This window comes from Trematomus bernacchii, unplaced genomic scaffold, assembly GCF_902827165.1.
Source record: "Trematomus bernacchii unplaced genomic scaffold, fTreBer1.1, whole genome shotgun sequence".
NCBI classification, from domain to species: Eukaryota; Metazoa; Chordata; class Actinopteri; order Perciformes; family Nototheniidae; genus Trematomus; species Trematomus bernacchii.
The window spans coordinates 3,661,165-3,686,532 of NW_022987708.1; the positions used below are offsets into that span (position 1 = coordinate 3,661,165).

Sequence of the window (25,368 nt, forward strand, 5' to 3'; positions counted from 1 at the left end):
CACTCGCGTTTATGTTCATATCGAGATAAAGATAAATAATCTGAATTCAGTGTGCAGTGTACTTTTGCGGAGGTGAGCAGCAGAGGTGGGGAGAGGCGGGGAGAGGCGGGGCTATGAAACGCATGACCGTATAGGCGACCCCACGGCCCCGTTGGACCCCCCAGAGCGCTCCGTTCCCAGATCTATCCACCTTTGGACCCGTTGTTGTTTGCGGGGTATGTTTCTACGTTTCCCTTACGGCGTCGTCGAGCTTAAAGGGCTATACGCATGAGAAATATGCGGATCCAACCGTTTTCGTCCTCGTGGAGCCTACGCCTTAGTCTCCAGCTTCTTCCTGTAAGAATCTCTGCCCCTCCTCAAATTGTCTCTCAGCTGATGCTGGATACTCTTCAGCATTGATTTGTCCCCAGACTTAAAAGCTTCCTTTTTCTTATTTAAAAGAGTTTTCAGGTCACTAGTAATCCAGGGTTTATTGTTGGGGAAACAGTTGACAGTTTTAGCCGGTAATATTGTTTGTTCACAGAAGTTGATGTATTCTGTGATGCAGTCAGTCATATTATTGATGTCCTCTCCATGTGGCACACAAAGCACGTCCCAGTCAGTGGTCTCGAAGCAGTCCTGTAGAGCCTCATTAGCCCCTGGAGTCCATTTCCTCACAGTCCTGGTGGATACAGGCTGCCTCTGCACCAGAGGGACATATTTAGGAGCCAAAAAGACGAGGTTGTGGTCAGATCTGCCCAGGGGGGGGAGGGCAGTGGCACAAGTATGAAGGAGCAGTTAGCAGTTGAAGTTGCATGAAGATTGTTGAAGTCTGAAGAGTTCTCCATTGACTTCCATGTTAAAAATGGGATGTATTATGGGATGTATCTCTGTAATTATGAAAGTTATGAATGATAAAAGTAATAGCCATTGATTCCCGACCGAGCTGAACGTTTTGATGTTTGAACGGAGTTTCTGCGATGTTCAATGTGGGAGAAGAAGCAGCGCAAAATAACCCGGCGGAATAATAAAGAATTTTGTGCGTAGCATAACAGATAGTTGGAATGCTGTGTCAGCATTCCCACTATATAACGTAACAAATAACGTAAACAACGTAACAAATAAACAAATCTAAGTTTTTTTTATTGGTTGTAATGTACATGGATACATTTGAATGGTGTGACAATGTCCTATTTGATTGGATTAAAATGTACATATTCTTCCTGTTATGTCTGCCTGCTTTATTTTACCTAATGCAAAGTGACCTGCTCCATCGAAATCAGTCGCATTGACCCGAAGACACATTTTGAGTTGTATACACTATTGGAAAGAGGAGATTCCTAGCTTTCTAATGATATCAGGATTGTTTTTGTACTCCAAATATTAAGCAAAATATGTCACATTATATAATGGCTGTCACCGAGTCATCATTTTGAGAAAAAGGCCTTTAAAGTTTCCTCTTCTCTGGAATCCATCGATCTGATCGATTATTAGCGGAGCAAATGATCAAAGTAGTATGGAGGGAAGATATTTTCGTTTGGATTGCTGGTCTGGGGGAAGCTCGCGAGTGTGTGTGTGTGTGTGTGTATACGTGTGTGTGTTTGTGTATTTTTGCGTTTGTGTATATTGTGTTTGTTTCCCGGGGAAAACACTCACGAGAAACACAGGCTGTTCTTATGCCTGCTGTGACGTAAAGTTACTCCGTTCTCCGCTTGTAACTATGCCGTTACAAGCTTCAAAGTTGTATTTATCATCTGAATTTGCCGAAACAAGTTTAATATTCTGAAAGCCAAGACTTTGTTTATTTGAAATCAGATGAAAACAAACTGTAACGGTCCCTGCCGTGTTATCTATGATTACTATACGCCTTACATTCATAATTTCAGCGGAGGGAGGGGAAGCGGCGCTGTGGAAGAGCAGAGTGGTGAGTGAGAGCTGTCATCTTCCCTTTACAAGCTTCAAAGATTTCTGTAGCTAATGAGATTGAATAGAACAATCAAAAAGAACAAAATATACACAGCTAGATCAGATCACCTTCTTTTTGCGACTTTAGAGTAGAGGGGAATTATTGAAACAGGATGTGTACAGTGTTCCGCTGCAGCCGCTGCTGCAAAAATGTGGGGCAGGGCTGTAAAGTGGGGGGGGCAATGGCCCCCTGGCCCCCTGCTTCCCGTGCCCTTGGAGAAAAGTCATAACAAGTGGTACAGGACAGGTAGACGACGTGTTTTTCAGATGGAAAATGAGCCAAACGCGAAAACGCAGCAGCATTTGGATGCACTTCAACCAAAACCCAGGCAGTGATAAAGCGCACCATTTGTAAAGGCAAAATATCCTTTAAAGCAGGGTCAACAAATAATCTCCATCGCCACTTAAAAACACAGTAGGCTATCTAATATTAAGAGTTGCGTGAATTTCCTTCAAGGCAAGGCAACTTTATTTACTTTAAATTCAAAGTAGTACATTCACTGACATGGATATGGCGCCACCTTGTGTCGTGTTTACAATGCAGATTATTGACATTAGGTCTGGCAATACAGTCAATCATTATCCTAGTGATTATTTCGCAGATAACCCTAGTAACCCCGCCCCCTTTAAAAAAACGGCCCTTTTGAACGGCTCTTTGAAAGGAACGGAGCCATAAGATCTTTTTTATTTTTTATTTTTTTTATAAATGTTTTATTGAACATTTTTTTAAACATACAAAAGCTCGGTGAGGATATCATCAACTTATCAACATAAGTTCAAGACATTCATTCACAATAAGACAAAAAAAACATAAATAATACATCCAATAAGAGCCAGGGGGAAAGAAAAAAGCATAAAGGCACAAAAACATTTAAGAGGCATTAAGCTTACTTAAAATAATAACCATTTGGAAATGTCATTGCAAATCTTTATAGACAGGTTACAAGATTGTATTTTTCTAAGGGACAGAAAAAAGGACTTGAACTCATTTATGAAACAGGGAAAGGAGGGCTTGCCTCCTCTCCATTTACTACAATGTAAATGGTATTTACCCAAAATAATAATTATATTTACCAAATCAGAAATGGGAGAGTCCAAATTATCAATATAATATAAAATGTGATATATTTTGAAGGCCGGAATATTTGTTAATTTAAGTAACAACCAATCTCTCACATTCGACCAAAACAATTCAGAAAAAGGGCATGAGAAAAATAAATGTTCCAACGATTCATCAGATAAATTACAAAAGGAACATGGTTCCACTTCAAATTTAAATCTTGAATTTAAAAAAGTAGAAACCGGGTAGATTTTATGAACAATTTTAAAATGAGTTTCTTTTTGCTTTAGGGGAAATAGGCCATTTTATAAAATAAGATAGAGCTTTTTCCATTACAGATAAAGTGTCTAAATCGGTCACTTGAGGAAATAAGCCTCTGTTAAAATTGTGAAAAATGGGAGCCATAAGATCTGGCTCCCTTCAAAGAGCCATAATTCCCATCGACACCTGTCACTTCCCGATCCGCATTGCGCATGTGCGAGATGGTCCGCCATATTGGACAACTCCATACGGCAACTCAAATAGGACATCTGACGTCTAGACGGCTGCCCGATTTGCATTGTGCATGCGAGAGTCATAAACGTCTCAAATATCTATACAAACATATTTTATGTTATTTTATTTCAAATAAAATTAAGGACATTCACAGTTAATGTAATTAGATATAAATTATGAATGCCATACATATTGGATATTGCATACATTCACAGTCAATATGTATTCAGTATGATAGCTGTCTAACCGAAGTTAAATCCATTTCTCACTTATTCTGACAATGTACTTAACCCAATAAAAGGAGTTGTTAAATAATAGTGAAGTCACGTTGTAATAACAATAACTCATCTCTCTCGTTCAGATTAATATTTTCTTTTTTTCTTTTTTTTCTTTTTCTGCTTTGCCAAACGCCACTGTGTCAACTGTCCTATTTGAGTTGCCGTATGTAGTTGTCATCTCGCAATGCGGATCGGGTAGGGAGGCGGATCGGGTAGTGACACTCTCCACTCTCTGGTTTTGCCCATTAGCTTTAACCTGTGTGCTTTACGTCGATATACTATAGTTATTCAGCTTGCTACTTAGCACCATGGCTAGTCTGCTACCAAAGCAGTGCGTTGCCTCACTGAGGAAACCAGGAAGCCTTATTCATTTGAGAGGTGCTGCTTCTCTGGGAATCAATAAGCGAAACTACAGCAGCAAAAAGGCAGCAGCTTCAGGCGAGTACCTGAACCAGAGTGTCGTTCCATCGATGCACTACCAGAAGAGTTTACCCAGGTAAGCAGTGTCAAATTGGACAGGCACATTTTGTTAAATTAACTGGAGAATAGCTTTTATTCGACACAACCTTTGGATTTAAATGAAGTTAAACTACTTCGGAACAGACAGGGGCATGTAGCAAGCGGTTCTAAAATAAAGAAGGTGACCCATTCAGCTTTTAGATGGATGTAGGTGAAAGTGCACACTTGATTTATGGTCGATGACCACCAGGGGGCAGCGACATGACATACACTGACATAAAGACTTACTGGACTGTAGAAGAAAGGTTGGTTTATTATTATTAATGTGAGAATATGAACTGGATAATGGGCTTGATTTTACCCTGATGTATTCCAAACAAGGCACCTTCCAAAATGTGGACATAATATACTGCTTATAATGCTTATATGCACTATATTACAGATATTCATATCACTTGTACCTTTTGTGAAAGAATATCAAAACAATTATATATATTTGTTTTCATTGTGACACATCCTACACAATTAAACGTTTTATTTTCATTATGATAATCCAGTTAAAAGTGCTCTTAAACATATGATTCATAATTTCATGATTCGATATGTAATTTATTTTTAATACACAAGCCAAGAAATGTTTTTTAATCACATCCAACGTTTTTAATGTTTTTTCTTGATTGTAAATATTTTCTTAATTCACTTATACTAAAGTTAAGTTAAAGTACAAAGTTTTTGTAATGTATAGAACTTTGTTCACCCCTGAAATCTCTGACTAAATATGTTTTAAGTGTATGTGCTTCTGTTTACTTTTAAATAATTGTATTAGTTGTATTATTGGTCTCATTTTAGGCTCTGCCTTTGTATTTGTATCAAACTGTATTGATATCACTTAATCTGGTATATATCTGCTGCAATGTTCACCTGAACGTGTTTCTATGTTATTTTTTATTATTAAATACATCAAATTGAGAGGCTTTATTTCCCCCTTGATCACATGTTTTCTGTTCAATTGTTCAGGCTACCCATACCAAAGCTGGAGGATACTGTCAGGAGGTATTTAGCTGCCCAGAAGCCCCTGCTGGATGAGGACCAGTTCAGGTGAGATTTAAGAAAGATAATCAAATCTTTATATTTAAATTATTTAAAACGTACAAGTCAATAATCTTTAGAATACTTTATTTATTTATCATGTGGGAAATGGGGTTTTGTCAAAGTTGCACCATTTGATATTAAAACAAGAATGTCAAATACATTTTTTTTTAAATAATTATACAAACATTAAAGGTTCAAGTAAAAATGTTCACATTGTACTACAATATATATACATTACATATATACAGTGGTGTACTAGTATTTATAATATATTAATGCTGAATTGCTCAGTTTTGAAGGATTCGGCAGCTGATGGTGAAGTGAGTCTTTTGCCTTTGAGTGCTTCTAATACTCACTACCTGATCTAACCTGCAACAATCCTAATTGTGTTTCTTTAGAACAACAGAGAAACTCACCCAAGATTTCCAAAGCGGTGTTGGGAAACAGCTGCACGAGGAGCTGGTCGCGCAGGACAAAAAAAATAAGCACACCAGCTACATCTCAGGTGAATAATGTGATCTTCAGCACCCTGAAAATGACCATCTCAAAAACATTCAGTCAGTAATGAATCTGGTTTTCTCTCAGGGCCGTGGTCCGACATGTACCTCTCTGCTCGGGATTCCGTGGTGCTCAACTTCAACCCCTTCATGTCCTTCAACCCCGACCCTAAGACGGAGTACAATGATCAGCTCGTGCGTTCCACCAACATGGTGTGTTCGGCGGTGCGCTTCATGAAGACGCTGCGGGCCGGGATTCTGGAGCCAGAGATTTTCCACCTCAACCCGGCAAAGAGCGACACGGACAGCTTCAAAAGGTTCATCCGCTGGGTGCCCTCCTCCCTGTCCTGGTACGGAGCCTACATGGTGAACGCTTACCCTCTGGACATGTCTCAGTACTTCCGCCTCTTCAACTCCTCTCGTATCCCAAAGACTGGCAGAGATGAGCTCTTCACGGATGAGAAGGCGCGACATCTGCTGGTAATGAGGAATGGCAACATGTATGTGTTTGACGTTGTGGACAAGGATGGGAATCTGGTGGAGCCTGCAGAGATCCAGTCCCACTTGACGTACATTCTGTCCGACTCAGCGCCAACTGCGGCTTTACCTCTGGGGGTCTTGACCAGTGAGAACAGGGATGTGTGGGCCGGGCTGAGGAACAAACTGGTAGCTGCTGGAAACGCGGAGGATTTACGGGTCGTCGACAGCGCCCTTTTCTGTCTCAGCCTGGACGATGAGAGCATGAAAGACCACATCCACATCTCCCACAACATGCTGCACGGAGACGGCTGCAACCGCTGGTACGACAAGTCCTTCAGCATCATCCTCACCAAAGACGGACAGGCGGCCATCAATTTTGAGCACTCCTGGGGCGACGGTGTAGCCGTGCTCCGCTTTCAGAATGAGATCTTCAAAGACACCACGGAGAAGCCGCTGGTCCACCCGGGCTCCGCTGCTGCTGCGGTGGACTCTTCCTCCGCGGTGCGCAGACTGCAGTTCAACCTGGACAGCGAGGTGGAGACCGGCATCCAAAAAGCCAAGGAGAACTTCGACTCAGCCGTATCCAAACTCACCATCGACGCCTTGGAGTTCAAGAAAGGCGGCAAGCAGCAGCTGAAGAAGAGCAAGCTGAGTCCGGATGCTATAGCTCAGCTGGCCTTCCAGATGGGTTTCCTGAGGCAGTATGGAAAGACCGTGGCCACATACGAGTCCTGCAGCACCGCGGCCTTCAGGCATGGCCGCACAGAGACCATCCGACCGGCCTCCGTGCACACGCAGCGATGTGCACATGCCTTTGTCTGCGAGCCAGGGCAACATAGTGTGGAACAGCTCCAGGGTCTGCTGAGCGAATGCTCCAAATATCACGGGCAGCTCACCAGAGAGGCAGCAATGGGTGAGACATTTCAACATAATATCTGAAACATAATAGATTTAAAGCATTACATATTCAGATGTTTAAGTACTGCAGACATTTACGACATGTTTCTAAAAACATGCCCTCAATGATTTGAACTCATTAAACTCACACTGTAAGCATGGGCCAGCTGGGCACACAGAACACCTGCCCTGTTGGGTTTCCTGGCCAGTGCCTAGGGGCCCAACACAACATTACTACAAGATATGCAAAACAACTTAAAATAGATTAAAAAAAACAAGAGAATTAAAAAGTAATAAGATAGATTTTAAAAACAAGACAAAAGACCGTAAAACACACAAAACAACCAAAAGAGACACAAAAAAACTAAAAAGACAATAAAAGGGACAAATAAATAATAATAATTAAATAAATAATAAACATGCAGAGACACACAATGACCTAAGAAAAAGCAAAAAGACACAAAAATGACCCCAAAGAGTTAGAAAAGAAACACTCATCCTCTGATCTGATGCACTAACCTCTCCTCCTCTTCCTCTCTCCAGGCCAAGGCTTCGACCGCCACCTGTTTGCGATGAAGTACCTGGCTAACTCCCAGAGTCAGGCCCTGCACAGCCTGTACTCTGACCCCGCCTACACCGCCATCAACCACAACATCCTGTCCACCTCCACCCTCACCAGCCCCGCGGTGAACCTCGGCGGCTTCGCCCCTGTGGTGCCCGACGGCTTCGGCGTTGGATACGGTGTCCATGACGACTGGATCGGCTGCAACGTGTCCAGCTACCCGGATCGCAATGTGCACGATTTCCTGCAGTGTGTCCACAAGTCCTTAGAGGACATTTTCACTGTTCTGGAGGGAAAGGCACTCGGCTAAGAAACAAGTGTAAAATATATATATTTTATTGGTGACAGTGCTGTTATATTCTCAGCACAAAACATGCAGAGTGAGATTACAATTATATTGTATACACCACAAAAAAACGAGAAGAATAATAGTGCTTAAATATACTAGGAATTAAAAGTATGGGAATATTTGTTGGGACTTTGGGTGTTAATATTACTGTAGATATAAAACAAGTGAACAACTTGTGACATAACATTTAGTATATAACGACTACATCAACGAACATGAAAATCATTTGAAACATGGAATTTGCTAGCTTTCCACTTTCACTGATTCAAAGCACTGGCTTCATATGACCTGTCTGTTTATTGTCCATTCTGACAGCAGCGTACTGTAGCATCGTGCTAAATGTTGGTTTTTTGTTCTAGTGTCACTTACAGTAACAGAAGACACCATTGAGAGTGCCGGTCATGTTATTTATGCAGTAGGGCTTTTCAGAAGTAGAACTTCCAATTGAGCATGGAGACATTTTCTGTGCCTTATCATTATGTGAATATCAGACAATTGCAGATTGTCATTGTAATAACTTCTACTTAAATCATCCATGTTTGTTGATAGCTTTACTGATGTGTTGGAATGTTTTTGGAAATTAAACTTAATTTAATGACACCTGCTTTTTTTTCAGTGTTTTTTTGGTTGCAAGGACATCTTACCTTGCAGAATAGCTGTATTTCTATAATAAGACATTAAAGAGGCATCATGCTTTATGGGCTTCTCCCTTCCCTGTATTGTGTTCTATAGCTTTCTGTGCATGTTATGGTGTGCAAAAGGCTCAAATCTCTGTGTTCCCTCCAGAGATTCTCTCCCACACTGAAACTGAGCACAATAGAGCCCCTTTAAATGTTCAGACAAAGCCTTTATACCAGCTGGGGACGCATGCAATGAAATATAACAAAGAGCTCAGACACAACATTCTTTTTCCACCTTTATTTAAAATAAAAAACAGTTCCACCAAAAGCAAATGTACAAATGCGGTAGTACAACAACAGAAACATTAGCTAAAGAAATTAAAACGTGCAAAATCCACATTTAGATAGGCTTGATCTTGAAGTGTAGGCCGATGAGACTGAAGACGAGACATTTCAGATCCTGCACCAGGTAGTAGAACACACGGAGGCCTTCAGGGTCCCTGAACACAGCGCCAAGAGAAAAGGTTAAAGCCCGGTGTCACTGAAAAATCAACAGCCTCCATCTCACAACTCCTGCATTCAGTACTCACTTTGACTGGTTGACGTCAATCAAGGAGCCAATTTTGGAAGTTGTGAATGAAATGTGTTCGTCACCAATGACGATCTCCAGTTCCTGAGAAAATAAGGACAAGCAAGTTAGTGCTAAGGCTTTAAATACGTTTTTGGTCAAATTCACTACGGTGTCAGTGATTATATTAAAATCTGTGACTTGTCTGTATCCATGTGCACGATCAAATATTGGTGTGCTCAAAGCATGGTAGTAAAATGCTATACCCTTCTTAATTAATAGCCAGTTATAACCACTCTTAAAACACACTTTGGAATTATGTTAATTGTCAATTAACTTTGCTATCAAAGGTTTTTGGTCTTAAAACCTGTAGCATAGAAAGGCATGTTTTTTGTTCTTATGTGTAGCCTTATTTCCTAAATGTCGTATAACTTTTTTCTATAAAAATAACACTTTTCTAAGAATGCTGTGCAAAACCCAGAGGGTTACAAGGCTTCAGGAAGGCCCTGTAAAACTGAAGAAATCAGAACTAACAAAAAGTAACAAAACTGGAGCTAACAGCATGGGTAAACACCATTATTTCTCTGAATCTGTAACACAGTGGTTACTGGACAATCAAACATGAACTCGAGTAGGGGCGTTACTAGTTTTTCCAATTGTCTGTTGTTATAAGCTTTTATTTTTGCTTATGTGTGTATTTGTGTGTTTATGGGTTTTTACAAATGTGCTTTTAATCGGGCCTATGTGCTCTTGTATGCTTTCTTTTAATGCCACGTGCCAGGGACTGCAGACGAAAATGAGCCTTTTTGGCTAAATCTGACACATTTACATGATGGACGCAAGTGCTCATGTTAATTAAAGGTGGGGTAGGTAAGTTTGAGAAACCGGCTCGAGATACACTTTTTGTTATATTCCATGGAATGCTCTCAACATCCCGATAGCAATGAATATCTTAAGTGCTTTGACACAAAATGCATAAAAAAAATTTCATCTGTGGAAGCCGTAGTACTGTAAAAAGCACGACCAATCATTTTAGCCGGCCCGGCTAAAGTAACTGGATGGCCTACCTGCCTGTCAGCCTTCCATCTGTGCACAAACTTATCTCGTGCCCTCATTGGTCATGTGCGCGTTCGTGTGTGTTGGAGGAGGGGCTCTGTAAGGAAGTGGCAGATTTTCTCCGGTTGTGGATTTTCAAATTCTAGCGCACTCGAGCTGGTTTCTCAAACTTACCTATCCCACCTTTAATGTGCATAGTACCTTCTTAACTAAATAAAAATACATTACAAAAAAACATGTAAATGAATTATGATGGTCACTGATGGGGAATTGAGCCACAAACCTGTCTGCCGACTCTGTCAGGGGGCGGCCACAGAGCATCATCTTCCTTAGTGATCTCACTGTCATCGATGATCCTCTTCAGCTCCTCCATCACACTCTTGTGTACGTAAGCCTGGGGGTGCAGAGAAAACGTTAGTTAATGTGTGGAGCTGTGGCCAATCATTCGTAAGACACAAATGATGTGAAAATATATATGGAAACATCCTGCAAACCGATCTTGATATCAACATTTATTTGGTTTGTACAGTGTTTGGCAGAGAAATAATGACTATCTATCTGCTCACCTGATCATTATTAAAAAGCACTGAATGACATGTTATTGCCCACATATGACAAATGTATGGATGTTTCAACTTCCTTCAGCTGAACCAAGGGGGAGGGATCATAATTTGGGCGAAAGCCTAGAGAGGTCGTGTATGTACACCTGCCAGGGATGCAAACTCATCAGGTATGAAAAAGGTGACAAGGATCCGAGCCCCCCGACCCCACGGAATATCGGCTTTAAAATGAGGAATAACAGAGGATTTTAGCAGTCAGAACAACTAAAGCAGTTAATAATAACAGAAACGCCAAGGAGTCACATCTAATAGAAATGTATAAAAGCATTTATTTGAATTGTGTAGCAGTCAGTTTATAATTTTGGCAGCACTGTTGAGCATTTTGAAAAATGTATTTTCATGCCTCTGTGCAAGGCTTAGTCTTTCTATCTGTATAGCAGTGGTGTAAAGTAACTAAGTTCATAAACTCAACAAGTACTATACTTGGGTACAATTTTGAGATACTTGTACTTTATTTAAGTATTTCAATGTTTTGCTACTTTGTTTTTCTACTCCACTACAGTTCAGAGGTACATGGTGTACTTTTACTCCACTACATGTATTTAATACCTTTAGTTACTTTACAGATGTGGATGAATGATGTGAAATATAATCAAGTGTTAAATCAGACTTTAGTTCCAGCTGGAGTAAATCCACAAGCTACCCTGCAGTATACAAAGTCATTCAAACTAGCTGCACCTTTACCAGCTTTGAGAACACTTTCATGATCAATCATTATAAAACATATCATATATATTATTCTGAAATGGACCAATCTGCAGAATGACTACTTTTACTGTCGCTACTTTAACTATATTTTGATGATAATACTTTTCTACTTTTACTTGAGGAACATTTTGAATGCAGGACTTTCACTGTAACAGAGTATTCCTATACTCTGGTACTTCTACTTTTGCTCAAGTACAAGATCTGAGTACTTCTACTTTTACTCAAGTACAAGATATATACTTATACCACCTTTGTTTATAGCCTATGAAAAAAACTATTTGAAAACGAAGGCTAAAGCTAACGTTAGCAGATAGTGACATTGTATGCTAGTTAGCTAGCTCAACGATTCCTTAAATAATATTGCGACAGAAAGACTTTTCAGTGCACATCACGCTCTGTCGCTCCGACAGGGAGCTCTGCTCTGAACACCTGAACGGCCCGTTCTAACAGCTGTTCACCAGCGGTCCAGTCTGTGCCACAGTGACTCCGGACCACACAGTTAATATTAACGAATATTAACGTAGGTAATGTAGCTGCTGAAGCTAGACCATCATCCCGGAGCAGCAGAGCCTTATTATACATTCGATGAGCAGAGCCGATGAGCAGAGCCGACAGGCAGGAAGACTCGAGCACACAGCTCGCGCTTCATTATAATATATTAAAAAAATTACACCATGCGTGTCATCATGGCACATAACAGCTCGCGGCCGCAGATTACTCCGGGTCCCAGACCCCCCCCCCCATACCCCAAAAATATTTGTATTGCAGATCTACATGAATCACACAAACGACCTATTTTGGATTCAAAACGGCGAATGTCGCCGAAAGGTGACAAGTTTGCATCCCTAACCCTTTATACCATGACCACATTTACGTTTATTGACATAACTTACCTCTTTTCTGATCATGACGTCATTCTTGTAGTTGCTGTTGTTTGCGTATCTCAGTTTGCCTAAAACACAATGTTAAATGTTACGTTACAGTAGAAATGTAAAACAAAGCATCTCCCAACAAAACTCATGAGTTCATTTCCATTCCCTGCAGGCCACATGGCGCTTAAACGCTCTGCTGATATTACTTAAAATATTACGGTCTTTATAATAATTATGTTTGCAATAATGAATTGGTCTAGACATGAACTACTATCATTTATAAAACCGTGTGAACCAAAGGACTCATTTGCCGCTCGCAACTGGTTTAGAGTGGACTGCGGCCTAGCATACGTTAGCCATTACCGAGTGGCTAGCTACGTTAGCTCAGAGGCAGGAAGACTAATACATTTGCATTACCGCCAAAATAAACTTACCGTCGGGTCTGAATTCAAACTCCAGGAACTCGTGTCCAAACTTTCCCTTGTGCCCAACATAATATCTCAAATAAAAGTCACTTGTTGACATCTTTACTCTCCAGAAAGCACTCTTTCTGGTGAAGCATACGAAACAAAACTCAGCTAGCAAACGCAACCTGGAGCCTCGCTACCCATGTACGCATGCGTAGATAGTCACCGGTTTATGAAACCTTAGTGCCCCGAACTCTGCCTTACAGGAAGTTCTATACACAGTTAAAAACCTCCAAACGAGACATTTCCCCCTGTAAAATGGCAATAAGTCCAATTATCATTTGCTTGTATAAAGCCAGTTTACTTTTGGACTCAAATTGTCCAATTAAGGTGAAATAAATGTAGGCTACATCGTATTGAAATAATATTTTCATCCTTGAATCTGCATTCCGATTGATAACTATTTTAAAAGATACTATCTCTAAACTTCACATCCATCTATTATAGCCTGCACAGTCAGATAGTGTCAGCGTAAAAAAACGATACAACTCAATATACTGTATGTGTGAATAGTTTTCTTTAGTTTTTAGTAATTAGTATTCAAATATAGTTTATTCTTTAATTCAGCAGTTAATTGTTATTGCTGAAGTTTGGTTGTGCTTAACCCTTACCCTAACCCTACATTAGCTGATAACATTTTTTTTCTGCACATCATTTGTTCTTTATAATTTGACGAATATACCGGCTATTAAGACATTTTTTATTCTATTTTAGCGAGTGTGTTATACACCCGGCTATTGATATTGTTCTGTTTGTATACTATCCCCTTTATAATGAATACATTGTATGTTGTTTGTTATATGAAAAGGGGAAAAAGGTTTTGCCTTGGAAACTTTACCAAGGGGAACCAAATCCCTTTGGTTTAGGCTCGTCGCATATTACTAACGTCATCACTCCGCTCACCCTGAAACTCTCCCTAGTACAGTGCACGTGTGGTTGTTGTAAACTTCCTCCATGGCGGGCTCCTTTTCTCAGGAGCTTGAGGACTTGTTGAACCCTCTGCCTAAATTCGCAGACCCGGAGGATGACGGGGACGAGGCGACCAACGCGAAAGTTACGGAAAGATTCAGCGAGGATGAAGACGAAGATGGAGGCGGCCTCAGTGCCCTGCGGAAGAGCAACACAACCCTGCTGTCAGACACCGACAGACGGTACGTGGGGAAGACAGTGTCCCGTAAACAGCTTCTGATAGAAACTGGGGGATCTGGTGAGGAAGAGGAGGAGGAGGGCAGTATAGAAGGGCTAGAAGAAGATGATCCTTTGGGGGATGAAGAGGAGGAGGAAGATGATTTAGAAGAAGATGAAGATGACGATGAAGAGGAGGAGGTGGGCAGTGATGCTAAACTGGCGTCTAAGAAAAAGGGGATGACCCTTCCTCAAGGAGTGGATTTCAACAAGCTGACAGAGGGCATGGATGACCTGGGAGTGAGTGAAGATGAAGATGATGACGAAGAGTCAGAAGGCAGCGATGAAGACGACGACGACTCTGAGATGGATAATGAAGAAGGTGAGGACGATGGAACGGTCCGCACGTTTTCCCAAGACAAAGTGGACGAGGAGGTGGAGAAAGGCAAGGCTGTGAAGGAGCAGCTGGCCCTGTGGGACCAACTGCTGGAGGGCAGGATCAAAATGCAGAAAGCTGTAATCACCGCCAACCAGCTCCCGCAGCCGCAGACCTTCCCAGAGTTCAAGAAGAGGGGCGGGGCGGAGCTGGCGGGGGAGCTGAAGAACTCCCACAAGGCTCTGAAAGCCCTCCAGAGATCCCTGCTGGAGCTCCACGACCAGCTGCTGTGGCAGAGCGCCGACACCAGGAGCGTCGCTGTGGGGCCAGTCGACGAAGACGAGGAGATACACAGCGATGAGGAGGAAGAGGTACGAGGTGTAGCGCCCAAACGGAAGCTGGAGATGGCGGAGTACCCGGACTTCATGGCTAAACGCTTCGCCGCTTTCCAGCCTTACCGCAACGCCACGCTGCAGAAGTGGCACGACAAGACCAGGCTGACTCTCGGGAAAAGCAGCAAGGGCTTCGGGGCGTTCGACAGGAACATCCTGACCCAGGTGGAGCAGGTGCTGATGGACAACGAGAGGCTGGTGCGGCGGACGCAGACCCGGCGCTCAGAGTACAAAGTGCTGGGGAAAAAAGAGGTGTCTAATGTCATCTCTGAGCCCGTCTGCATAGAGGGAGAGGAGGTGGAACAGGAGCTGAAGGCCAACACGCATCTCAAGGATCTGGACGAGGATGTATTCGACGATGATGATTTCTACCACCAGCTGCTGAGAGAGCTGATCGAGCGCAGGACAAGCGCATCGGACCCCAACGACCAGGTGGCCATGGGCCGGCAGTGGCTGGCCATCCAGAAGCTGCGCAGCAAGATCAAGAAGAAGGTGGATACCAAAGCCAGCAAGGGCCGCAAAGTCCGGTTCCACATCCACAGCAAGCTGATGAACTTCATGGCTCCTGTAGACCACAGCTCCGTGAGCGACGAGGCCCGCAGCGAGCTGTACCGGGGTCTGTTTGGGCAGAACTCAGCTGTCAGGGAATAGTGCAGGAAGTGATCATGGGAACAGTAACAAGTGCCTTTTCCACAGCCTGGCCTGATGCTGAGCAGCTGTTTGTGTTGGGACAGAGACTGGGCAGGCTGTTGTCAGAAGAAACCTGGGAAATGTGTGTCATGTTGTATAACCTTTATACTGAGTAATGTTTTCAGTATGTGTTTTTGCCGAATGATACATTTCTGATTAAAATGTCATACACGAGTGTTTTCACTAAATCAAAATGCCTCGTAAAAAATGTCCATCACACATCTCAGAGTCCAAGTCCAAGAAAATGAGCTTGAATGGATTTTTTCTCAGTAAAAACCCAAAGATATTCCCAAGATATAAAACAGAAAAGAAGAAAGTCTCCATATTCAAGATTCCAAAAAGTGTATATAGTTGTTGAATACTTTTCCGTGAACAACTGATATGGGGTGGCTGTAGCTCAGGTTAGGGCACTGATCTGCATTTAGGGGGTCAGCAGTTCGATCCCACCCTCTGCAGTCGAAGAGTCCTCGGGCCACATAATGAACCCCACACTTCTCAGGTATACATGTATTGAGTGTCAGTAAGTTGCTTTGGAAAGGGCGTAAGCTGAATACTATGTAATGTGAAACTAATCATAACTGCTCTAGACTATCAAATTGATTTGAAGGAAAACCAATGTTATTTTTTCTTCCGTCAACAAGTCTCACTATTCATGCTCTAAAAATAGTTTGGAATAGGGAACTACCCTAATGTATACTCTGTGGCCCATATCCATACAAACTGTATCCTTCATACTTATTAATAGTACCGTTTTACTAGTTAGTATACAAAAGATCTAAACAATGGAATAAAACCATACTAGTGCAATACAACTGCAGTCTTCAAATGTCACTGCCAATAAACTTCACATAGAAACTACTAAATTATTTTCCAAGTAAATGTTTTTTTTGGATTTGTGAGGATTTTCACTCCTGTGCATTGTGAGAGAATAGAGTCCATGAAGTCACACTCAAATCAGTTTCTTTACTATACATTTCACTTTCCAGTGTGACTCCCCTACACACTGAAGACCTGCTTAGTGAGAATGGCTTTGTGACACTGCAGACATGTGACATTACATCCCGGGCCAGTGGGACCCCTGCTTAATTGTTGACACGTAAAAAGATATGTAACTAACTAAACTGTTTCCTGCTATTGTATTTTAGTCTCACAATGAGGATCTTACATTTTCTTATCACAATACTGCCAGAAATGTAACTCAAGTGAAGAAGAAGCTTTTCCATTATCTATGCTCTCTACACCCATGGACAAAAACATTAATTTTACACGACACAGAAGTGTTCTTAAATAATTTTCAAATTCAACAAAGTCATACAATAACAAAAACTAAACAATCAAGGCAGCCATAGAGCAACAACTGTACATGTTTTTTTTGTAGGTGTCTAAACTATGTGAAGCTGCTGCTCTCCTCCACAGCAGTACATGCCACAGCTTCCTGCTGTTTCTCCAGCCTGGGGGTGTTCCGGGCATCATTACTAATCACTAATACACTGACAAGTACCTCGTACAATCCTACCTGAAAAATATCAAAAGGACCTCTTCCAAAGCAAATTAAATGTCCCAACTTATTCTTGCCATCTACCAAATGGCATCAAGCATGTGTAGATACATGAATTATACATATCGTCTTAAAAAACAACTTATAATTTTAAATGAAAATTCAGGACCTTGGAAATGATGGGTGCGTCAACTCAAGCAAACAAAGAGTACCTGAGAACTTTATCATGACAAAATGTATACAAGAAGAAAACTCCATTAAACATTTACAGAACACATTGGGTACTTAGTACTTCATGACATTTTACAACTCAATGCATTTAGTAACACCATCTTCAGTGTGTCTTTAAATTAAACTTGCATACGTATGCATCTGAAGCATCAAGTTAATAGTAATCAATGGAAATAATACTTTGTGGTTATTTCTTAACGTAAGCAATTCTTAATGTTACCAACATCACATTAAATGGATTGCAGTAATGGCAGTATCGCATAGAGAAGAAAAAAAAGACACAATTGTTCTACACAGATGGCACAGAAAATGATCTTTGGTGATGTCATACATCAGATGATTTGAGGTGGAATCGGTTGGTTCGTTACACAAATTCAGTTTTTGAATGAAACAGCAGAGGAGGTGCAACTAGGGACATAAAGACAGAAAACTCAGTACATTTGAATTGTAAGTAAAAATATCCTTCATACAGAGTTTGAAAACATATTTCATGTTGCATTGATAAAGGTATGTTGCACCTGTTAGAGTAGTGAGATATGTAAGGCCCTGCCTGCTTTGAAGCATGTCGCTACACTGTATTTATTGTATGTCTGAAGGCTGTCAAGTGTTCGGACATCTTGTTTTAGACACCATTCTTCAGTGAGTTTCAGTGCCGTGGCAAAGGCAAGCAGCAGAGAGAAATTAAATCATAAGGTAGCCCCGTAGAGTTTTGTTTTCTCCATCTCAGAGTACACGAGTTAAAGAGAAAAAAGGAACTAAACACAACAACCCTTAAACCAGCTCCACAGGGGACTGGTGTCCCTTTTTTCATCAGTCCTAACAGAATCATCTCAAAACAGGCCTTTTGATCGTCAGAAACAATCAAAGCACATTGGGTTGGTACCGATGGACGCTCCTGACCCTGCTGCTTGGGGGCCTCCTGGGGCCGCTGCCCGGGGGCCCCTCAGTGGGGCCGGCTGCTGGACTCCATGCTCGGCTGCTTCTTCGTCGCTCCACACCCGTTAAACCAGCCGTTCAGCCGCTTGGTCAGACCCCCGGTCAGAATATCCTGGATGTGCTGAACGATGAGGTTTATGGCAACTGTAGGAAGAGACACAGATATTGTGTGATCAGGCAAAGTGCGCGTCTGATGTTTTACCAATACATCTAAATCACAAAGTTACACAGTGATATTTCATTAAAAAAAAGAAGGTATTCATTAAAAACATATTGCTGTTCCTTCAAAGACCTAATTTCATGCTTTTTAGTATGGCAGACCTTTTATAACATACTAAGGTAACCAGATGTACATTTATTCATCCATCAAATCAGTTCAAAATGTGACTGGTTCCTAACTGTCTTGTCTTATCCCCTGCTTATCATTGTCCTTTTAAAAATAGAAAATATATATATATTGGGGGAAACGGACAGGAAAAACATTTCCAACCAATAGATCCAGACACAGTAGTGGGAAAAATGATATGTTGTTTGTAATTGGATCTGAGGCCTAGGGGCTGTCACAACTGGAATCTAAAGAGTATTAAACATAAATTGATGTTACCATATTTTCATACAAAATAATGCAATAATATAAACTGTAAACATTTTAATAAAAACCATGTCCTTCCCAAACCTGAATTAGTTTGAAATAATAACTCTTAATCATTATGCTAACATGATCACAACGACAAGGCGTTAAGAGTCATACGTCATAATGACGTTAGCATGTAGCTCTGAGTACTTCTGTGCCTGCATACTGCTCGCTTTGTCGTGGACTTACTCAGTTATTTTTTTTGTTCAATTAACTGAATGCTTAGCTCTGTGACTTCATGTTATGGTCTAATACATGAGGAACAAATCAGGGCTACGTATCCTGCTTCTACATATTTAGACTTACTTGTATATAGTTTTCTTTTGCACTTTGTTTTGGACAGTTAAAGTTATTTTCTCAGGTCAACAGACGGCAGCAGGTGCTTTGACTTCCTTAGTTCCGAAAGCACAATTCCCAACAACAATAACAGCTGTGTCCTTTATGATAACCCTGTTGAGACTAGGATCTCCAACATGTGGTTTCCATTTGTTTGCCATCATCTCTCTCAACTCCAAAGCACACATACTCACCGAGGTTGTCCACTCCTCTCGGTATGATCACATCAGCGTATTTCTTGGTCTAATCAGAGTCAATGAGAAGGACACAGGTTTGACCGCGAGTCTACGCTCAGGGTCAAAGTGTTTGGTACATGTTGAATCGCACTTACTGGCAGACAGAACTCCTCAAACGCAGGCTTGACAAAAGTAATGTACTGTGCCAGAATGCTCTCCAAGTCCCGTCCACGTTCACTGATGTCACGCAGAACTGGCAGGGAAAAAAAGTTTGGGAAGAGTTAGCTTTAAAAAAAGAAGTGATTAACGGTAGTCTGTACAGGACTCTTGTATTTGTTTAGTAAATGTAAGGCTACCACAGGTTTGTTTAATCAGAGACTCCTGGAATATAATGGTACATTAGCCCAGGTAAAAAAACACAATGTGTTTTTAAATATGTGTTATATCTCTCGTCTTAGCTAAACTACGCAAACCACTGCATTCAAATACTTTACAGATATGACGGATGTTAACATCTCATTCCAGCAGGAAAGTGAATAAATGATTTCCTAAAACTCCTATATCTTTACCTTAGTGTTGCATTCTTCTCTTTTACTGTAAATTAGTAAAAGACTATTTTTTAAATAATTATATTTTAATAATATATGTTTTAAGCTGTTTTGTCTCCTATCTAATTGTAATTTGTTGAATAATATTTTCTCATCTTTTTACTTTTTTAATACATTATTTTTAAATTCCCTTTTACCTTATATTTACTGTCACTTTTTTTGTTTAATCTCTCTACAGTATTTCTTCTTGTATAAAAAGGTTCCTAAGTAGTCAATGCTAAAAAAAATAAAAAGCTGTTTATGTGTATATTTCAAAAAACAAAACTAAGAAAAATAAAATAGTGTTTTGTTTGTTGCGTTTAGAAATGATGGGATGGGATTTGCCCCTCGTCATGCTTGTGTGTCTCACCTCTTCGAGACAGACGTGTGTCTGCGTCGGTGTCCACAAACAGCTTCATCTGGAAAAGGTCACGGATCTCCTGAGAATAGAACATGAGGATGCCCTCAAACAGCACCACGTCCGCCGGGTACACCGTCACCGTCTCCCCCTTCCTACCGCACCAGAAGACATTCAAAATAAAACACTCAGTATGCAACATCTGCTAAACCAAAGATTGTATACTGTAGAACTGAGCAATAGCGTTAGAGAAAACAGTTTCCATTCATCTCACTATGCTTTGAAAATTAATGTAGATAAAAGATTAGTGTAAATAATCCAACACAGTAGACATCCTGTTTCTGTTTAAGATAATGTTACTGCTGTTTTATGATCTTATATAGTATACTGCCTTTACTTTGTCCTTTATGTGGATCAGAATCATTCACCTGGAGTGGGAAACAAAGTCGTACACAGGGATGTGAACCGTTTGTCCCTTCTTGAGGTCCCACAAAGTCGAAATAATGAGGTCGTTGTCAAATGCATCTATACAGAGGAGTACAAAACAGTGACAATTGTTTATAAAGCATGATCAAATATCTACAAAGTATAAGGGTAGGAAGAAAAAGCGGGTGAGAGAGGGAGGAAATATGTAATTAAATTCAAGTCGTATATTTACGAAACAAATTCACTTGATAATCCCGGAGTTTAAAGTTGTAAATGATCTAGGAAAAACACATTTAGAGAAAGATATTCTCTGAAATAAAGTCATACACATGGAAAGTAGAGGTAGATTTACTGGAACAATTTAACAGGCTACACATTTAGCCAGTTACATTTTAACACATTTGCAAAACAAAATATTTGATTAATCTCTGAGATCAAGGTGGTTAAAAAAAAAAAAGGAAAATATTTTTAATATTCAGTGAATTTATATTTTTTTTTCAACAACAACATTTCCAACAATTCCACATGTCTACTTTAGGGAGGAGGAACAACAGTATGGGAAAGTTATTCACATGCACATGACTTTATTATCTCAGGAGAATCTTTTCAATCTTTGTTTTCCGTTACTATTCGATTTTCTCATTAATATACCACTTTAATCTCGGGAATTCTGTATATTACTATCACGGCTGTGTTTCTCTGGAGGTAAACAGCTGCAAGCTTCTATCCATCGCTCTGCTTTCAGACGCTACATGAATACAACAAGGCATGTGATGAGGTGAATAATACCTGGGTGGTCGAAGTTGAACTGGCCCTTGAGGGCCTTGGCCTTCTGCTCCTGGGTGAGGACCCTGTAGAAGCTGTCCTGGCTGAGGATGGCCACTTGTCGCTGGTGGTGGTCGATCTCATTCTGCCCCAGCAGCTCCATGATCTTACTGCACACTGAGGACTGGTCACACATGAAGAAAAACACATGAGTAAATACTGCCACTCAATCTTAGTCCTTACATCCTTCGGAACATGCGTGGTTTGATGTACAATTTAGACCAACTTTCATTTACTTTGCATTTAGTTGACACATGTCTTCATAGAGGAAAGCATAGTTACTAGAAACGTTAATCCATGTAAAGGCTGAAACTTGGGGTCTTGGTGTGAACCTGGCAGACAGATGTACTCGCAGACAGTGAGACGACAAAACAAAGATTACAGTTTCCTTCAGATAACGTGTGTGGGAGAGCAGGTGCTTCTGAGAGCAGTTTGTCTAGTGGGAAAGAGGCAGAGAACCAGGAAGTCACACCCACAAACTACTGCCTGCTGAAAACACTTCTGTTGATCTAACCACACCAAAAATCAACCTCCTGTCACTTTCATGATACACGTCAAGGAGCACAAGCTACCTAAACGTCAGTCATGGAAGAAATATTCAGATCCATAAGTAGGCCTACTAACACTAACCACTTTGAAATACTCCTCTACAAGTCCTGAACTCAGAACCTGATTTAAGTAAATACAAGAATTGTCAGCCAATGCATCTCAGGTAAAAGTATTGATAGAGCAGTAAATGTTCCATGACAGTGTTTTATTTGTACATATGTTGTTTGGGGATTGATATACTGATGCATTAATGTGTATATTGCATTAAACTGCTGATGTAGTTGGTCTCATGTCTGTCTCCTTTATATGCTGTTGCTTTAGTGTATTCTACAGCATCATATTCTATAAGATCATCATGTTTGTGACTTTGTCGCTGTCCTATGAGAACCACTACATACACTCAACTTTAAATAAGTTACTTAGGAAAACAGCCCTGTTTTCAGATTTGTGTCAATGTTTTTTTCCACATAACCTTGAATATTTAAATCCATTTCAAAAACAATTACTTTGCACACTTGATGTGAATAGTATCTTTTGTTTACTTGTTAGTTGTAGGTTGGCCTCATACTGTACACCGACGCCAATCTGTGTATTTATATTGTATATTCTATAGAGATACTCTATGAATATACATCTTTTCACTATTTACTCTTTATTTTTGTTCTATTTAATCTCTTAATTTAATTTTTATTTCATGTGCATGCTGCTGTGATGAAAACATTTCCAAAATTGGGATCAATAAATGTATATTTAACCTAATCTAAACCTAGAAATTCAACATCCACATCTGGAGATACACGATTTTCCCTGGACATGAAGGAGAAGAAAACTGTTATCTGAGAAGTAGCTAAAGTGGACTAAAAAGTACAATATTCTAGTAGCAGCAGAAAAGGTAAAACATCTCAAAAATTGTACAGACATTCAGTAAATGTACTTGGTTACATTCGACCCCTGTAAATAATAAATACATCACATTGGTTACACTTTGAGAGAAAATAAATAAATGTTTTCCCCTTGATGTGCGTGTCATGATCTCTGCAAAATATAAAACTATTGCATCATTTCTGATCTTCAGTGAGGATAACACCTATTGAAAGCTCTCTGAAAACCCTTGAATTACTGCACAACATTAAATACAGATCAGGAGTGATATCTCAGATATTGCAGACATGTCCTGACAATGTGGACAGATGAAGTCAGTGAGCCAGCCGGTGAAATTAGGTGAGGGGAGAATCAGACTGAGCTGAGACTGAGGTAGGACAAAGAAGATACCAGGTCATGGAATCATCATGATCAGAACTAAAAAGGATATCTATACAATTAGTACGTTTATTGAGGTCTTTTAAGGTCTGTATCTTTTGTATGATTATTATCTAAGTGGCAAGTGTGATATTCTCCAAGTGTCACGTGCTATCAGCCGGCAGACCCGGTGCAGCTGATGCTAATTAAGTGAAATGTCTCTTTTAACTCTCATACAGCCACCCTTTATATTCCCCTTAATTTAAAAAAAGGAAAATATCTGGAAGACTTTAAGTCTGATTTACATATGACACTTAATTTATACCATCTAAAAAAAAACATATTTTGACAATGCACATGTTATCCTGCTCTGATCTGCTACCGACTTCTTTGCTCATCAAGTAGCTAACAATCAGTCTAATTTATCGTGAAGCAAATATGTTTTTATCCCGAAGAAAATTAGGCACGTCATCTTCAAAATTCCAAATGAAAATAAGGTGTCATCTCTAGCACGACAGCCACCTGATAAACACACAAACATGTCAACGCTTCTGTTGTTAATTATGGAAGGGAGCCCACCTTGCCGCTGGCGGTCCCTCCAGCCACCCCGATGAGGAAGGGTTGCCGGTGCACGCGCTCATGCTCGGCTCGGTCAGGCTTTGTCTCGCGGTCGCCTGCCATGCTTCATCTGCAGCAGCGCGAGGTTGCGGCGCTCTCACACTCCTTGTGCGCTCCTCCCCTCTGATGATGATGCTGAAGGTGAGGAGGAGGCTGACGGAGAAAATTATCATCACACACACGTTGATGGAAAATGTGTGTTTTGCAATAACAAAACTGAGACTGCCATCTGTTTTTGTTTTTTTAAGTGAAAATATATGGAGCCCATTAAATTAGCATAACATAATACAAATACAAATAAAGAGATTGTTGTGTAGAGACAACATATATTTGTAATACTGAGACATGTTTATGCTCAGGGGCCTCATTTATAAAGGGATATACGCTCAAAAATGGCGTACGCCAGTTTCTACGCAATGTTTGCGATTTATAAAATACTAACTTGACGGGAAAATGTGCGGTCCTCCACGCAAACTGTAACCCATGCGTACGCACTAAGCACAACAACGGGAGAGACGAGAAACTGCGACACCGTTGGCAGAAGGAAGAATGGAGAGAAATATGTGGAAATAAATAAATGTTACCTCTCATTTATCATATGAAGAATTCATTTTCAAACATTGATTAAAGCCAATCTTAAAATGATTAAACAAACGCCTGTTTGCGACTCCTCAGTGCACACAAAAACATAACTTGGAGAAATAAATAAATACGGATATGTTATTTAAAACCACCTCGAATATGTTGTGTTAATGTTATGAAATGTTTTCTCATAAATGATGCGGTAAGCAGGAGGACAGAATTACGTCTAAACTGACGCCGTTTTGCATTTCTATAGGTTGTAGATACGAGCATGGTTTTATATACTATCACGTTTAATCGTGTTTTATGCCGTTTGCCAAGACTTGATAAGTCGCTCGTAAAACACAGGAGGTATGGAAACTAAGAACACCTATGTGGTAAATTGTACAGCTAATATAACACAACCCATTAGTTGTATTTCCTTTAACTGGTGGATTATGGATATATAGTTGCTGATCGACAGCTGGAACACAAACCACCAAATACAACAAAATAATTCAGATCCAGTCGTCATGACTCCACTCCGGAGGGATTCCCCGATCATTTCTTAGAGTTTCTCATCAAGGGGGTGTCTCCTGTCCCCGGGACAAACACACTGCATGAGGAAGGTTATGTGTATTTTTTTTGTCATTAACTTTTTTCGGACCATTTTGGTGACGATCCGACCTCCATGCTGCTACTCTGGTTCAAACTGCATCCACCAAACAATATGATTTATCTCGACCTCCCCAAAATAACCAAAATCTGACACGGTGTGAGATGTCTT

General features: G+C 40.6%; 4 protein-coding genes across 4 annotated transcripts; 2 read left to right on the forward strand and 2 right to left on the reverse strand.

Annotated features, from left to right (window-relative positions):
• Nucleotides 1-3,964: 3,964 nt before the first annotated feature.
• On the forward strand, nucleotides 3,965-8,809 carry cpt2 (carnitine palmitoyltransferase 2). Its single transcript, XM_034140716.1, has 5 exons — nucleotides 3,965-4,273; nucleotides 5,254-5,334; nucleotides 5,727-5,833; nucleotides 5,914-7,218; nucleotides 7,746-8,809. The coding sequence occupies exons 1-5, from the start codon at nucleotides 4,086-4,088 to the stop codon at nucleotides 8,072-8,074; spliced, it is 2,010 nt and encodes a 669-aa protein (XP_033996607.1). The 5' UTR covers nucleotides 3,965-4,085; the 3' UTR covers nucleotides 8,075-8,809.
• Nucleotides 8,810-9,016: 207 nt separating this feature from the next.
• magoh (mago homolog, exon junction complex subunit) lies at nucleotides 9,017-13,201 on the reverse strand. The gene is made up of 5 exons (XM_034140717.1): nucleotides 12,992-13,201; nucleotides 12,579-12,637; nucleotides 10,641-10,751; nucleotides 9,324-9,406; nucleotides 9,017-9,233 (listed from the first exon to the last, which is right to left on the reverse strand). Exons 1-5 carry the CDS (start codon nucleotides 13,080-13,082, stop codon nucleotides 9,134-9,136), a joined length of 444 nt encoding a protein of 147 aa, XP_033996608.1. The 5' UTR covers nucleotides 13,083-13,201; the 3' UTR covers nucleotides 9,017-9,133.
• A 710-nt stretch (nucleotides 13,202-13,911) lies between these two features.
• On the forward strand, nucleotides 13,912-16,470 carry aatf (apoptosis antagonizing transcription factor). Its single transcript, XM_034140718.1, has one exon. The coding sequence runs from the start codon at nucleotides 13,979-13,981 to the stop codon at nucleotides 15,566-15,568; it is 1,590 nt and encodes a 529-aa protein (XP_033996609.1). The 5' UTR covers nucleotides 13,912-13,978; the 3' UTR covers nucleotides 15,569-16,470.
• Nucleotides 16,471-17,122: 652 nt separating this feature from the next.
• On the reverse strand, nucleotides 17,123-24,197 carry uck2a (uridine-cytidine kinase 2a). The gene is made up of 7 exons (XM_034140719.1): nucleotides 23,982-24,197; nucleotides 21,579-21,738; nucleotides 20,792-20,888; nucleotides 20,376-20,518; nucleotides 19,574-19,671; nucleotides 19,437-19,485; nucleotides 17,123-18,416 (listed from the first exon to the last, which is right to left on the reverse strand). The coding sequence occupies exons 1-7, from the start codon at nucleotides 24,081-24,083 to the stop codon at nucleotides 18,280-18,282; spliced, it is 786 nt and encodes a 261-aa protein (XP_033996610.1). The 5' UTR covers nucleotides 24,084-24,197; the 3' UTR covers nucleotides 17,123-18,279.
• Between the last annotated feature and the right edge of the window lie 1,171 nt (nucleotides 24,198-25,368).

Coding starts and splice junctions, on each gene's coding strand:
- cpt2 (XM_034140716.1), top strand. CDS start 4,086: ATGGCTAGTCTGCTACCAAAGCAGTGCGTTGCCTCACTGAGGAAACCA. Junction 5,834..5,913: donor GCACACCAGCTACATCTCAG/GTGAATAATGTG, acceptor GTTTTCTCTCAG/GGCCGTGGTCCGACATGTAC. Junction 7,219..7,745: donor CACCAGAGAGGCAGCAATGG/GTGAGACATTTC, acceptor TCCTCTCTCCAG/GCCAAGGCTTCGACCGCCAC.
- magoh (XM_034140717.1), bottom strand. CDS start 13,082: ATGTCAACAAGTGACTTTTATTTGAGATATTATGTTGGGCACAAGGGA. Junction 9,407..10,640: donor CTGACAGAGTCGGCAGACAG/GTTTGTGGCTCA, acceptor TTATTTTCTCAG/GAACTGGAGATCGTCATTGG. Junction 9,234..9,323: donor ATTGACGTCAACCAGTCAAA/GTGAGTACTGAA, acceptor CGCTGTGTTCAG/GGACCCTGAAGGCCTCCGTG.
- aatf (XM_034140718.1), top strand. CDS start 13,979: ATGGCGGGCTCCTTTTCTCAGGAGCTTGAGGACTTGTTGAACCCTCTG.
- uck2a (XM_034140719.1), bottom strand. CDS start 24,083: ATGGCAGGCGACCGCGAGACAAAGCCTGACCGAGCCGAGCATGAGCGC. Junction 20,519..20,791: donor GACTTTGTTTCCCACTCCAG/GTGAATGATTCT, acceptor CTGGTGCGGTAG/GAAGGGGGAGACGGTGACGG. Junction 18,417..19,436: donor GAGAGGAGTGGACAACCTCG/GTGAGTATGTGT, acceptor CTCTTCCTACAG/TTGCCATAAACCTCATCGTT.